We start from the raw sequence: 15150 nt of genomic DNA, 5'->3' as shown, positions 1-15150 counted from the left end.
CAGAAATAATGGGATTAAGCCTGACTATAACTACGCTATCCAAATAAAACGCTAACATATTTGTGGTATCGCTTAATTTCGCTGCGATCGGTTAAAGATATATTATGACCGCATTAACACTCAGGATTTTTAGCAATCGAAAAATGTCTTGTAAAAAATTTACACTGATGCATACGGACATATTTTCCACTATTTAATTTCTTCATGGTGGACGGTTTATAAATTCAGACCTGTCGAACTTCTCTCCTTTACTACTTGTTTTCATAAAAATCTTGATGAGGGAGACCTCGTTTTTCCTTTAATTCCTTTGAAGTCTCGTGGCCGATTTTTAAACCCCCGTCTCATACCACACGGCCAAAATATGCCTCATCGAAATAACGGGTTCAGACTCGGAAAGTCTCTTTGGAAGAATTCATTTTCAGAACACATGCAGTCGATCAAGCTGTGTCCGTCTGTCTGGCCGGCTCTGGTACGGCGAAGCATCTACAATTAATCATTATTTGGTAGGGTATAATTATGGAACTACATTGCATGACCCATTTAAAAAACACCCTTAGGCAATTATAGAATTAAATATATTTCAATTATATTTTGAAAAGATAATTATATCACTGTATTTGCTTGTATATTTTAATGTGTTCCTACTTCATAATTTAATTTCTGAATTCGAAATAATTTCTGCAAATTTTTATTCTTAATTCAAACTTAGTTCGGAACAATAGCTACTGTGTTTCGCTACATGTTATACACATATATTTGTTTAAGAACTTTAAATGTACACAGGTAGTTCGCTGTGTGGTGCTTCTGGTAAGTTACCACCATGAAGATGCTATCAAGATAGACCAAAACGACGTTAACAATTTAATTTGAAATTAACTGCAGGTGATTCAACAACAACAATAACAATGACGAACACCTCCAGCATTCGCAACAAAAAAAAAGACGCGTAAATCAACAGCTTTGTCAGAATCGTTGCTTCTAACTCTCCTCAGAGTCCGAATTTAGCGTCTCAATCACAGATCTATTCTATGACTCTGAGCTTTTTTTCAGTTGTTTACTAACATTCAAAGTGTTAACAATTTCCAAAGAAGTTTAAACGCTTGATCTGAAGCTATCGTATCTAATAAACTTTAACAAAAAATTCAGAAGAAAAAACAAAAAAAAAAAAATGAAAAGTAGCATTTTACAAGTCCTTAAACTATTGATTGTTGTTGCGGTATTGTGTCGTGTCGCTAAAGGTTACATATTATATAATTTGTCAAGATGTGTGAAAGAAAATATCGATTGAGAACAATAAAATACATACTAAGAGTTATAGCTTAAACATTATTAAGAAAATACTACTTATAAATTAGATTTTTCTCTAGTCCTGCCACATTGAAATATAAGAATAACTAATAATATCCAACAAAGAAAACAATGAATAAAATTAAATTAATAAATAAAATAAACGAATAACCGGAATGACAACCATAAGACAAGAAAATATGTCCAAGTTTAAAATCCGCATCAACATTCATATGTAAACACAAAATTCAGATATACGTCCGTGTGTTACAAGTACTGAAGGAATTTACAAAAAATAAAATAATTAAAAATCTATATCTATAAAAGAGGAACATTGTATGTGTGTTTGTAATTTATGGACTCGAAAACCGCTGCACACATTTTCATGAGATTTCCAAGTATGCTAAAACAACGCCTGAAAGTAGCATAGGCTATATACATACAATTCCCCTTGGAACTCCCAAACAATGGGACTATGTAAAACATTTTCAGTGCAGAACGAAGCAGGCACGCGGAGTCTTAGCAATATAAATTAAAGACCTTGACAAAGGACTATAGTTGAATAAAAATAGTATGAAATCCGACTATTCGATTGTCTATAAAATTCTTTTAATTTTTGATTTATGCGAAAGGTGAGAACCTATTAAACTTTAGTTGGAAAATGTGGTTAGGACCTTTAAAACTCGTTCCAGAACCTGAATCCCCATAAACAAATATTTTGCGGGAATGTTCACAACCAGATGAGATTTCAAGTATAAAATTACAACCAGTCAAACTGGAAAAATAACGAAACGATGGCGTTATGACAAAACGCTGGCCCCTATTACAAAAATCTAAAGGCGAATTACCATCAGATGCTGCCAAACAACAGCCCAATCGTTTGGAAATGTGGGGATATGCCAAATAGTGGAACCAAATCAAATGGACATATTTCCTCTGAGAACCAGACTATAACGTTTAAAGTGAAACACGTTTGAAATCAGATACTTTTATATAAACATGTTTCCTTTACCCTATTAAAGTTCAGCCCGGCCGAACTTAATGTTTTTTTACTTGTTGCTGATAGAAATTGAACCCTAAGTTCTAAGTATTGTGTGGTAAATTTGCAGCTGTACATACATATTGTGACCTCTTTCTTAATTTAGATGAAATTGGCCAGGAAAGAAAACTGCGTTTTGGAAGAGGGATAGTTGACACGGTTTTAGTTCAAAAAATATAAACAAATCCAAAATTTACATATCCCATGATCAAGTTAATTTATTTATACCCTTTTTGGTGGATTTATCACAAACAAATATATGACAGCTGGAGAATTCGCCTTCAGTGTGACCTTATTAAATGACTGTGGGAGAAGGGGCTGAGGAAAACGTGATATTTACCTTATTTAACGTCATTCTTTGCTATAAAATCCACTTTTCCTTTCGGTAAACTTTCCCTCCCTGTCAAGGAAATAGGCTAACATACTCTAATTGATAATATAATGCACCAAAAAAAAAAAATTAAATTTCAAAATGCCCAGAAGAGCATCAACGAAGAGTAGAAAAGGTAGATGGTAGAATTCAGAAGATGACTTTGTGCAATCATATAATTACGTTTTTTATACCCTCCGCCATAGTATGGAAGTTACATTAAGTTTGTCATTCCGTTTGTAACACCTCGAAATATACCTTTTAGAGCCCACAATATATATATATATATTCTTGATCAGCATAAAATTCTGTGTCGATTTAGCGATGTCCGTCCCTCTGTCCATCTGTAGAAATCACTCTAGCTTCCGAACGAAATGAAGTAGGTTGATAAAATTTTACTCAAATGTATATTATGTCTGCAGGACTTTTGGTATTGAAAATGGGCCACGTAGATCCACGTTTTGGGTATATCCCCCATATAACGGTACCTCTCTATACTCGGTATTTGGTTTTATGCGACATTATTCACCGGAAATGTTTCAAATTTGGTATTTGAAGTTCGTAATAGATACTACAGCCTATGACAGAAAATTGTTCGTGCAGGTCCACGGTTTCGTATAGCCCCATATAACGGCACCTCCCGATATTCGGTATTTTGATGATTTTAGCGACATTATTCACCGCAATTGATTCAAATTTGGTATTTGAATTTCGCAACGGATACTACAGCCTATGAAAGAAAATTGTATGTGCAAGTCCACGTTTTGGTATAGCCACCACATAATGGTACCTCCCTATATTCGGAATTTTGATGATTTTATTCACATTATTCATCGAATTTTTTTCAAGTTTCGCATTTGAATATTATAATGGTTTATGAAAAAAGTGGTCTATGCAGGTCCACGCCGTCGTATAGACCCCAATATAACGGCTACATTCGGTATTTTTAAGAATTTAACAATATTTTTAACGGATTTTATTTATTTATTTATTTTTTTTTTTTTTAAATTGCCAAATTTGTTTCAGTGGTGGAGGGTATTCAAAGTTCGGACCGGCCGAATTTACATCTTTTTTTACTTTATTTCATTTTCAAAATGTACATTAATAAATTCCATGGTGCAATTAGAGGTAACCTCAGTTTAAATAATAATTACTATCTCTACATATTCTGTAATTTACCTTTTTAAGATGTTCACTTCATGAAATTATGATACAATATTCACACGAATTTCATTTCATTCCGCAAATGACAGCAAACTCGTTTAGATAAAATTCCGGTATATGGGTGGTCTCTATTATGAGGATAAAATCATAAAAGTACGGACTACCTTGACGCTATATGAAATCGTGGACGTATAGATACAAAGCTCATGTCAACTACTAAAAACACTCAAAAGTTGAATTTTGACCTTGAATTTCTTAGCAACTAATTTGATCCGTTTTTAATTAGTGAAAAGCAGATTGTATTACATGTCGAAGAAAAATATGCATGTATCTGCATTCGTTTAAAGGTTACTGAATTTTAACCATGGCAAAACGATTCCGAACCACTGGGCACCGGGGCCAATTCCAATTACAAACTATAAATACGGAATTTTTAATAAATCTGTTGTAAATGTGGCTTCATCTGTACCGTAATGTGCGGATAATACGAAAATATTTACTGGCATGGGCCTTATACGAACTTGACTTTCCTATTAACAATATACCGATATGTGCTACAATTTTAGGCTTCTCTCTCCGCTTGTTTTTTGTCTGGGATATTCTCCACAGAAGTTATTTTAAAAATAACTTATATGACAAAAAACACTTTCCAAAAAGACTTTCCAAAAGAATTTTAGTTTTATTTAATTCTTTGGTTCCTCTTCTATTGAGCTTACGATCTCGTCACTTGGGTAAAAAAAATGTTTTTTGTCATAGAAGTTATTTTTAAAATAACTTCTGGGGAGAATATCCCAGACAAAAAACAAGGGAACTGATGAGGATTGGTGGCTCTTTCCGAAACCTAGGTATTCCCTACCTTACCCCCTGGTAAACATTACCATCGTTCTCCACTAATAAACAAACGTTGTTTTATAAAAACAACAATAAAGGGATAAAGCCTGACCATTCTGCAACAACGAAAAAAAATATATATGTAAATGAAATTGGCGGAAAATATATGTTAGAGCTAAATTCATATCTGTACCGATTTCAATATAATTTGGCAAATTTATTTTTGTTTAAAATTCCGTTGCGCATTCCAAATTTGGAGACTGTGTCTGTAATCGATCAATAGATATGTGCATATAAAACCTACATTTTTGAGAAGTACCTCCGTTTCTAATGCTATATTTCCAGTTCCAAGTGGAATTCCAAAAATGTATGTAGCCTATGTTACTTTTAAGCGATGTTGTAGCATACTTGGAAATTTTCAGGAAAATCTGTTCAGCGGTTTTCGAGTCCATAAATTACAAACAACAAGCATACAAACATTTTCCTGCTTTATAGATACAGATATGGGTAAACAAGTATTAAAATATGAAATGTTCCTTTTTGAAAAAAAGTGGTTGTGCAGATAACGAAAACAGGCTCTACAACTTACTTATTTACTATTTACCACGATTGAATTAAGGTTTGGTATGGAGTCGTTCCCTATTTGAAAATGCTGGGCATTGGCAGAGAAAATGCTCTAATGTTTCGTCATTTTCCTCAAAAGCCCAGGATATGCTGATATCTGCACAACCTTTTTTGTACAAATGAGCTTGGCGTCTGGGCCTGCCTTTTACCCCACTAATCTCTTTCTTACCTAGCTTTTCTTAGCATACTTTTAGGCAGTTACAGTAAATTACTTAACACACCATTTCCAAAATTACACTATTTCCTTAGTTATTTTAAATAAAAAAATACTAATAATAAATCTTCTTTACTATTTTTCGATATTTAATACCCTCATAATGGCTTGCTCAAATAAAGATTGTGCTGTTAGAGAAATCAATGAATGGTTAATATCTTGCTTTATTTGCGATCAATTTTGGCATCTTAAATGTGCTGGTTTCAACGGTAGAGAGTTTGACTTTATTACAGACAAGGCTAAAGGCCTGTGTTGGTCTTGTTTTGAATGAAGAAATTTACAAATGACGTTGATCCCTCTACTTCCAACACTCTTATGCTAGGAACACAATTGGAGCGAACGACGAATTTCGCCCTACGCGGCGACAAAATGAGCCGCGTGAATTCGTCGTATGGAACACAATACGGACGAAATTATAAAACAGCTGATGAAGTTGTTTACTTTTTGCTCATTTGTTGACTACAATGAATCAGAGAATTGTAAAGTTTATTAAAATTGTTAAAATAATTAAAATATAGTAAAAGCTTATCTGCTTGTGCGAAAACGTTTACGGAGAAGATGGTAGTCGTTTGAGGCCAAATTATACAAGAACTCATAATTCTTTACGTTCTCTATTATAATTTCACTTATGTCCATCTTCTCTATTATAAATTCACTGATATCCATCTTCACTCAGGCGCAAGTACACAAATAAATAAACAAATTTATTATGTTTTTCTTTTTGTACGAGTAACAGATAGTAGAGTGACCATAAAAAATTTTAAAGTAAAAAAGTAACTTTATTTACTAAAACACATAAAATTTGTACCAGTATGGCCACCTTGTACTGTTTTGCTCGCCGTTCGCCGGCGTATGAAATAGAAATAAAGCTAATTGAGTTCGCGGCGTCCGACGAAATTTTCGCCGGCGCCGCGATTGTGTGCATTTCCATATACACATATGTTTTTTATTTTTGACGACGAACATATGCCGCGAAAAATTCGTCGTTCGCTCCAATTGTGTTCCTGGCATTATCGTTGTAGATCGGCGTAAAACAGTATTTGTATCTAGAATTCACCCTGATACTTCTACTGCCAACATTCGCAGCTATATAAAATCTAATCTAAATGGTGTAACTGATCAAGATTTAAACATCTTCAAATTTCGTTCCTCTCAGCAGCGTGATATTTCGTCATTCAAAATAATTGTTCCTCCTTGTTCATTTTGTCCCGAAGATACCTTGGTAAAAGAATTTCTTTTCAGAGAACGCTCTAATTCCAATAAACCTGTGAATACCTTGCCAGTGTCAAAAAACTAATTGATGTTTGCGGGATCCTCTACCAAAATGTTAGAGGATTAAATACTAAACTGAGAAATGTATCCCATAAAAGCTTTTTTTGGGAATTTAAAATAATTGCAATAATTGAAACAAAGTTAAAATCTGATTTTCTTGACACTGAGGTTTTCTCTGATAAATATCAAGTTTACAGAAAGGGTCGAGTAATGGAAAAGGAGGCGGCGTTTTGATAGCAGTTCATAATTCGATTCCTTCTGAAATGATTGATGTCTCAGCTGATCCCAACAGTGAATTTGTCTGCACTAAACTAAATATCACAGGTAACACAGTATTCATAACTTGTTCTTACATTGCTCCTAATTCTGGCCTTGAAATTTATATAAACCATGCCAATTAAATTGCTAAAGTGTCTTCTTTTCTTACGGATAATTTTCGTGGTTTAAATTGGAACCCCCCTGAATTTCTTCCGCCGTTTAATGTTGATCGATGCCATCTCTTGAAACAAGACGTTTTATATTAAGAACATTATTTATGATTAAATTAATACGTGGATTGATTGATTCCCATTTTATCACTGGTGAAATATACTATAATGTTCCTTTTCGTAGAACTCGTAATTTTGAACCGTTAAAATTGTCCATTGCAAAAAGAAATTATGAACTTTACAGCCCAATGAAATCACTTTGTGTAATTTATAACACAATGAAAAACGCAAATAAAATTGTATTCTACATACGTAATTTATATATATTACTTATATCTACGTTTTTCTTAACTCTATAAGCTCATTTTTACGGCATATTATCTACAAATCCCTCCGCGAAACCAGTAGAACGTCGCCTTTGAGCAGCAGTTGTACAAGTTACATTTAAGGTTTGTTTTACTTCATCAAGCTTCTTTATCATCTGGCATTTGATCTACATTTCCTAATGCGAAAAAGTAGACGTGGCCAATGAACAGTGCTTGTAGATTGTGTTCTTTAAATTTATGTTTACTAATTTGTGTGTAACTTTAAAAATGACTTTTGTATTTTATTCACTGGCTGATGTAGTTTCTGTAGCCGGTGTGAAACCATTGCTGGACTTTGGTGTATACGCGCTCTCTACGTTATAGGGAGGTTGCCCCCCTCGGTCGGCAGGGGCGGGTGTGAGAGGCGTTAGACCGAACAAAAAAATAAAAGATCGCTCGATTTTATCTCATTGGGTTCGGCCACAGGATTTTTGTGGGTTTTCCTTGGCTTTCATTGTTCCATAGGGATATGTGGGCGTTTTTTGTCCATTCCTTTAACTCTACACGTGACGCGTTTAGCGGCACTGGATTGTCTAAGTTTACTGTTGCTAATTCCCTGCCTGTTAGATGTTATAGCTTTTATAGCGATCTAACTGTCCATTAGGACCTTTAGGGTAGCCGGTCTCGTGTTAGTATTTAGACAGTTCAGACACTCATCAATCGCCCGGCCTCCGCTTGAATGATCGTATTATGTTCGGACAAGCGGAAAAAGATTGTTTGGTTCTTCAATAAAAACTCGCAGTCCCGCTCTCCCTCCTACCGCTGAGCCGCCTGTTTAACAACAATTTCCAGTTGGCATTTGCGATATAAATCCGATCCAAGAATCTATCGTTTCAGGTATCCGGTCCGATACAAAGTTTTCCCCTGATTCTCACGTTGTCGCCTGTAAAATTTATAACGTCGTCCGCATAGCAGACTGGTTAAAATCCTTTGCTGGTTAAAGTCCTTAGAAGACTGTTAATGGTAGTAACACACATGAGAGGTGATAAAACCCCTCCCTGTAGAGTTCCATGACCAACATTGTCCCTTATGTGAGGGTCATATAGCCCACAACTTATCCATCTAAGCATATTGTTTATCTAGTCCCTGAGGACCAGGTGACCTGGACATTGTCTAAGGTTTGGATTAGTGTATCTGTGCTGGCGTTATTGAAAGCGCATTCGATATCAATGCATACCGCCAGTGTGTACATCTTTTTATCGAAAGTGCTCTCGTACACCACCTCATGTAATGCGGTTTCCACGTCCTTTAACGTCCTTTAACGTATGCAAGTTGTTTAAATTTAAGCGTATAGTTTGCGATCTCGTGGTATCGACGACGTTAGACTTATCGCTCGATATGACTTAGGTACGCTTGCCGTACCAGGATTGAGTATAAAAATTACCCCCTCCTCCTGCCAGACTTTGGACAATTTTGAGCACGCGTTGAAAATTTCGGCTAAGTTGGACGAAATATAGTCCACTTCCTTTTGGAGCAGAGCCGGGAAGATCATATCTGGTAATTTCATCAATTTTTTGGTGCACAATTAGTACCATTCCCTCCAACTTCCGATACATCTACGTGTGTTGTTGTTGTAGCAGCTCATACATCTGTGTTCGTTCTGTTTCCATTTTCTGACTCCATTAAATCTGGTTCTGCCTCTAAGTCCAATCTCAAAAAGGATACAACCTGTATGGGTTGTGTCCATAACGAGACTGGAATTAGATGAGTAGGCTTGGCTAGACAGCGAAATAGGTGCAGCGTGTCATGTGGGCCTGTGTCACAAGCTGGGCAGATGTTCTGCACATCGCTCATCATGACATCAATAATGGGTCCGGACGCCACGAGCGTACAATCATTTACGTACGTTATTATCTCTATGTCGCCAGGAGAGCGTGGAATGTCAGAAAGGTAGAGGTTAAACAGTTCCGGAGATATCACTCCACATTAAGGAACTCCCTTTTTATACCCTCCACCATACTATGGAGGGTATATTAACTTTGTCATCCCGTTTGAGACTCCTCGAAATACTCATGTCAGACCCAACAAAGTATATATATTCTTGATCAGCGTAAAATTCTAAGTCGATTTAGCCATGTCCGTCTGCCTGCCTGTCTGTCTGTTGTAATCACGATATCTTTCGAACGAATTGAGATAGAAGGCTAAAATTTTGCACACGTGTTTATTTTTCCAGTAGGCAGGTTAAGTTCAGTTAATGGGCCATGTAGGTCCACGTTTTCATATAGCACCCATATAACGGTACCTCCCTATATTCGGTATTTTCATGATTTTTGCGACATTATTCACCGGAATTGTTTCAAATTACGTATTTAGAGTTCGTAATGGGAACTTCAGTCTGTGACAGAAAAATGTCTGTGCAGGTCCTGGTCTTCTATAGCCCCCATATAACGGTACCTCCAAAAATTCGGTATTTTGATGATTTTAGTTACAATACCCACCGAAATTGTTTGAGATATCGTATTTGGCGTTAGTAATGGATGCTATAGCCTGTGACAGAAAATTGTCTATGCTGGTCCAGGTCTTAGCACAGCTCCGATATAACGGTAACTCCCTATATACGATATTTTGATGATTTTAGCTGCATTATTCACCGTTTATTTCAAGTTTCGAATTTGAATATGTTAATGGCTTATGACAAACATTGCCTATGTAGGTCCACGTCGCATAAACCCCAATATAACGGCTATATTTGGCATTTTTAAAATTTTTACAGAATGTTTTAAGGATTTTATTTTTTCAAAATTTCCAAATTCGTTCCAAATGGTGGAGGGTATTCAAAGGCCGAACTTGTTAACTCTACGAATGCTCCACTTCTTGTTTCTGAATTCCACGTACGACTGGCGTCCACACATGTAGTTTAATGTTCAATGTTTCAAACTTGGCTGGAGGGCGGTGCGCTCAATGTCCTCGAACAGTGTGGTATGATTGGCTGTATCAAAGGCTTTTGATAAATCAAGTGCCACCATAACTGTTCTATCGCACGGCCTGTTCTGGTTGAGACCTGTGCTGACATGTGTGGAAATGGCGTGTAAAGCTGTAGTTGTGCTATGCAATTTTCGGAATTTGTGTTCATGATCAGCTACTGGGAAACACTATCTTGTTCCGGAAACACCTATCTGCTACCTGAACATCAGATGGGTTGGGCAGTTCTCTAAAGCGGCGATTGGTATATTCTCTGAATTCTTGCCAATTGGCTTTCCCAACAAAGTATATATGTTTAAGGAAAGTGCGGTGTTCAGAGTCTATGTTCTATGTCTGTTCATGGCGACAATAATGGGGAGGTGCTCTGAGCCTAGAGAAATGACTGATTGCCAAGCTACGTCATTCGTCAGACCTGGGGACACGATGGATATGTCCGGTAAACTGTGGCAGTCTCCCCTTATTCTGGTGGCCGCGTCCTCATTCACTGTGCAAAACGTGGAGCTATCAATTTGCTCAGTCAGCGCCATGCCTCTCAGTTCGCACCCCCATACATTACATGTACGAGTCACTAGAGTCAATCTCAGGCGAGATAGGTCTGTACTGGACAGAGTGGTGCAATAGGAACGCTAATCCTCCACCAGAACGTTGTATCCATCACAACTTTGAAGCCTGCAGGTGGTACTCAGCTTCGTTTCCTGGATCGCTGCGACCTTGATGTTCTTCCGACTCATGAAGTTTAGCGGGGGAGTCTCATACTGCGACGAATATGAAGACTCACTGGGGTCTACATTGGCGCAGCAGGAAGCAATATAGTCCCTATCGCTGTACTACTGTATCCGGTTTAAGCCGGAACCATTCCGGAAATACTCCCACTCCATGCATCCGTTGCATCTCACCGAGACCAACCTGTGGTGGATCCAATTACGACAAACGGAGCAGAACCATGGTCCGGGGATTGGTCTCGATCCCGGCTAGGACGAAGAGAATACGGAGCAAACATTTTGGGTAATGTTTGCTGGGTTGGCGGCCCCTGGTCGAAGGATTGTTCCTCCGAGTCAATCCGTTGCATAGAACCGGCCGCCGTGGGATTGGTCTACGTGTGTAGTGATGCTTGGTGGGAATTGTGTATCCATCAAAAGCCCTAGGTTCTCTTCTATTGTCTCCATCTTATTACCCATATCATCCATCATAGTCTCGGCTTGTGTATGGGTTTTAGAAAAAAACCTTTTAATGTTTAATATGTCACGAACCTTTCCATAGAAAAGCTTCCAGGAGTTGCATTTTGCTGTTTTTATACCCTCCACCATACATAGTATGGAGGGTATATTAAGTTCGTCATTCCGTTTGTAACTCATCGAAATAATCATTTTAGACCCAACAAAGTATATATATTCTTGATCAGCGTAAAATTCTAAGACGATTCAGCCCTGTCCGTCCGTCTGTCCGTCTTTTGTAATCACGCTACAGTCTAAACTAATTAAGATAGGAAGCTAAAATTTTGCACAGATCCCTCTTTTGTCTGCAGGCAGGTTCGAAGATGGGCTATATCGGTCCACGATATCGTATAGCCCCCATATAACGGTACCCTCCGATATTCGGTATTTTGATGATTTTACCCACATTTTCTAATGGAATGGTCTGAAAATCCACAAAAGAAGTTCCTTATGAGTACTTTATCCCTTGAAAGAGAACTATCTATATAGGTCTACGATATCGTATAGCCCCCATATAACAGTACGCTCCGATATTCGGTATTTTGATGATTTTAGCCACATTTTTCAACGGAATTGTCTGATAATCCACACAAGGAGTTCCTTGTGGGTACTTTATCCCTAGAAAGAGAATTGTCTATATAGGTCCACGAGATCGTATAGCCCCCATATAAAGGTACCCCCCGATATTCGGTATTTTGATGAATTTACCCACATTTTTTAACGGAAGGAGTACCTTGTGGGTACGTTATACCTCGGAAGAGAATTATCTATAAAGGTCACCGTTATCGTATAGCCCCCATATAACGTACCCCCCGATATTCGGTATATTGAAGATTTCAGCCACATTTTTCAATGGAATTGTCTGAAATTCCACACGAGGAGTTCATTGTGAGTACTTTATCCTTTGGAATAGAATTATCTATAGAGGTCCACGATATCGTTAGCCCCCCATAAAACGGTTACATTTTTAGTTACATTTTTCAACGGAATTGTCTGACATTGTACACAAGAGGTTCTTTGTGAGCAGTTTACCCCCTGACAGAGAATTCTCTATATAGGTTAACGATATCGCATATCCCCCATATAACGGTACCCCTGATATTCGGTATTTTGATGATTTTAGCCATATTTTCCTGTGGTATTGTCTGAAAATCCACACAAGGAGTTCTTTGTGAGCACTTTAACCCCTGAAAGGTAATTGTCTATATAGGTTCCCATATATCGACACCTTCCGATATTTGATATTTTAAAGATTTTAACAGAATTTTTAATGGATTTTATTTTTTGAAAAATTTCTAATTCGTTCCAAATGGTGGAATGTATTGCTTTTTTACTTGTTAATATTTTATTGTATTCTTTAAGTTTATTGCTGCTAGTTTTTTACGTCGAGCTGTATTGTAAAGCCTTTGGACCTCTTTTCTTTTTTTATGAATTTCCCCTGTCATCCAGGGTTTTTCGTAGGCATATTTCCTCTCTCAGCATTCTTCGAATGACTTGACTAAGGTCTCCGTTAAGCTATTGACATCTATGTCTATGTCATCTATGCTTAGTATTCAATGTTTTCTTGCCCTAGACTTTCTTTTACTAGTCTCCCAACATATTGGGTTCGGCGGCTGTGTAAGTTCAAACCTTATATACCGATGATCTGAAAAAGATTTCTCATCCGAAACCCTCCAATTCTGAATTTCGTTTATAAGATTTTCCGAACAAAAAGTAATGTCTAAAACTTCCTCCCTAATTGTATTAGTCGTTAGTGTAAGGTCGTTAGTATTTATATAATCTAATAGGGCCCTGTCCTTTTTGTTAGTGTTATTACTAATCCACGCAATGTGGAGAGAGTTAGCATCGCTCCCTATTAATACTTCGTTAACTTTTAGTTTTGCTTTGCTCACCAGCCGCTGCAGTTCCGACGTTGCCTAGCGGCTCTCCTTTCTCCTCCTCGCTTGAAATTTTCGGCATCTTCGTCTAGACCGATATTCACCATATTACTTTTTGAATCTGACTGTATTATTTGGAAGAATATAAGAGATAACAACTATTTTTAAGTGAATTATGTAAATATACAAATCGCTAGATTTAATTGAAAGTAATTCTGCCTAATTAGACCTCATATCTTAATTGACCTTGCAACAATATCCTGCAACTCTCAAATATCTTGCAGCACAACAAAATCAAGTATCGCCAAAACTTGATTTAAGTGAGACCGAGGATAGTAACAATTCAACCGTACCGGTCATAAAAGGACGAGCAGAAGACCGCAACAATGAAAAAAACAAAGCAATGGATGACAACGAGAAAGACGGTGTCAAAACGGGACCTAAAATCCATGGTGTGCGTGTGACAGTTGATACTGGAGATGGCCAAACATCCAAAGGTTAAATTTTGTATTCTATTTAATTATCATTTATAATAGTAACCAAACACTTTTTAATTATTCTTCAGAATCCAAGGAGAGTGTTGAGATAACCGACTTGGGTAAGAACAAGAAACGAGTTGGCATCCATACAGACATAACATTCGAAATCACAGCCGGTGGAGATCCACATGACAATAAAACAAGCCGGGAACACGATGTTGATGAAAAGGGTAAATCAATTTCGGTGTTTTTTTTTATATTCTTCAAATACTAATTTTTGTATGTTTAGAGGATGCGAGTGTACCCATTTTCAAAGGAAGGGGAGGCTCCAATTCTCACAAGAATCGAAAACCGACCGATCCGAAATCTCAGTGGAATCCCAACTTTTCTGCTGAACGTCGTTCATATGACAACTCAGGACGAGGTCGTTATCCAGATTATCAGGAATACTATCCCGGCAACGTTCCGGTTTATGTGGGTTCCTCCGACGGTCGTGGAGGGGGAAGCTCCATTTATCGTTCCTCAGACGGCTGGAATAGTTATATACCTCGTTCTGCTTACTGGACAACCGAAAGATCAAATTACGAAAACTATAGACCAAATGATGTGTCCGGTTATCGGGTAACACCCAGTTGGAAGCCTTGCTATTGTGTAATGAACGGTAATGATTACCGTCGACGTAGAGACAGCAGCCAACCTCATCGCCACCACCATGAAGTACGCGATGAAGTTGTTGTAAAACCAACCAGCTCTTTGATCGAAATTGTAGATGGAAAATTGGAAAAGACATTTTCGAAAAAATAATTTAAGATTATAAAAAAATGTACAATTGTTTGAATTTTTGTTTTTGGTATCTTTTTCCATGCCTAAGGTAGATTTTAGTCATCATTTCTCAATGTTTTTTTTTTTTTGTATTGACCATGATTGTCTTGGGTACTCTTATTGAAAACTTATTTCTAAGAATATGGTATTTTTTCCAAATTCGTAACATTTACCCACTTAATCACATACATATTTAATTTAAATTAAAATAATGTTTATTCTTGAACCTTAAAATTATTTAC

At 37.0% G+C, this 15150-nt stretch overlaps 1 protein-coding gene across 3 annotated transcripts; it reads left to right on the top strand.

Annotated features, from left to right (window-relative positions):
• Nucleotides 1-758: 758 nt before the first annotated feature.
• Nucleotides 759-14912, top strand: LOC101897765 (uncharacterized). Of its 3 annotated transcripts, none has more exons than XM_020038151.2 (4): nucleotides 759-807; nucleotides 13892-14104; nucleotides 14173-14316; nucleotides 14376-14912. In XM_020038151.2, exons 1-4 carry the CDS (start codon nucleotides 774-776, stop codon nucleotides 14888-14890), a joined length of 906 nt encoding a protein of 301 aa, XP_019893710.1. In that variant the 5' UTR covers nucleotides 759-773; the 3' UTR covers nucleotides 14891-14912. The 3 variants fall into 3 exon arrangements, with proteins under 3 accessions (XP_019893710.1, XP_005187413.1, XP_058984184.1); XM_005187356.4 differs by lacking the exon at nucleotides 759-807 and adding an exon at nucleotides 1042-1238; XM_059128201.1 differs by lacking the exon at nucleotides 759-807 and adding an exon at nucleotides 6990-7125.
• Nucleotides 14913-15150: the final 238 nt, after the last annotated feature.

This window comes from Musca domestica, unplaced genomic scaffold (genome assembly GCF_030504385.1).
Source record: "Musca domestica strain aabys unplaced genomic scaffold, Musca_domestica.polishedcontigs.V.1.1 5, whole genome shotgun sequence".
NCBI classification, from domain to species: domain Eukaryota; kingdom Metazoa; phylum Arthropoda; class Insecta; order Diptera; family Muscidae; genus Musca; species Musca domestica.
Note: the sequence above shows the minus strand (reverse complement) of the source record. Positions and strands in the feature narration are given on the sequence as shown.

Coding starts and splice junctions, on each gene's coding strand:
- LOC101897765 (XM_005187356.4), top strand. CDS start 1,169: ATGAAAAGTAGCATTTTACAAGTCCTTAAACTATTGATTGTTGTTGCG. Junction 1,239..13,891: donor ATTGTGTCGTGTCGCTAAAG/GTTACATATTAT, acceptor AATATCTTGCAG/CACAACAAAATCAAGTATCG. Junction 14,317..14,375: donor ACACGATGTTGATGAAAAGG/GTAAATCAATTT, acceptor TTGTATGTTTAG/AGGATGCGAGTGTACCCATT.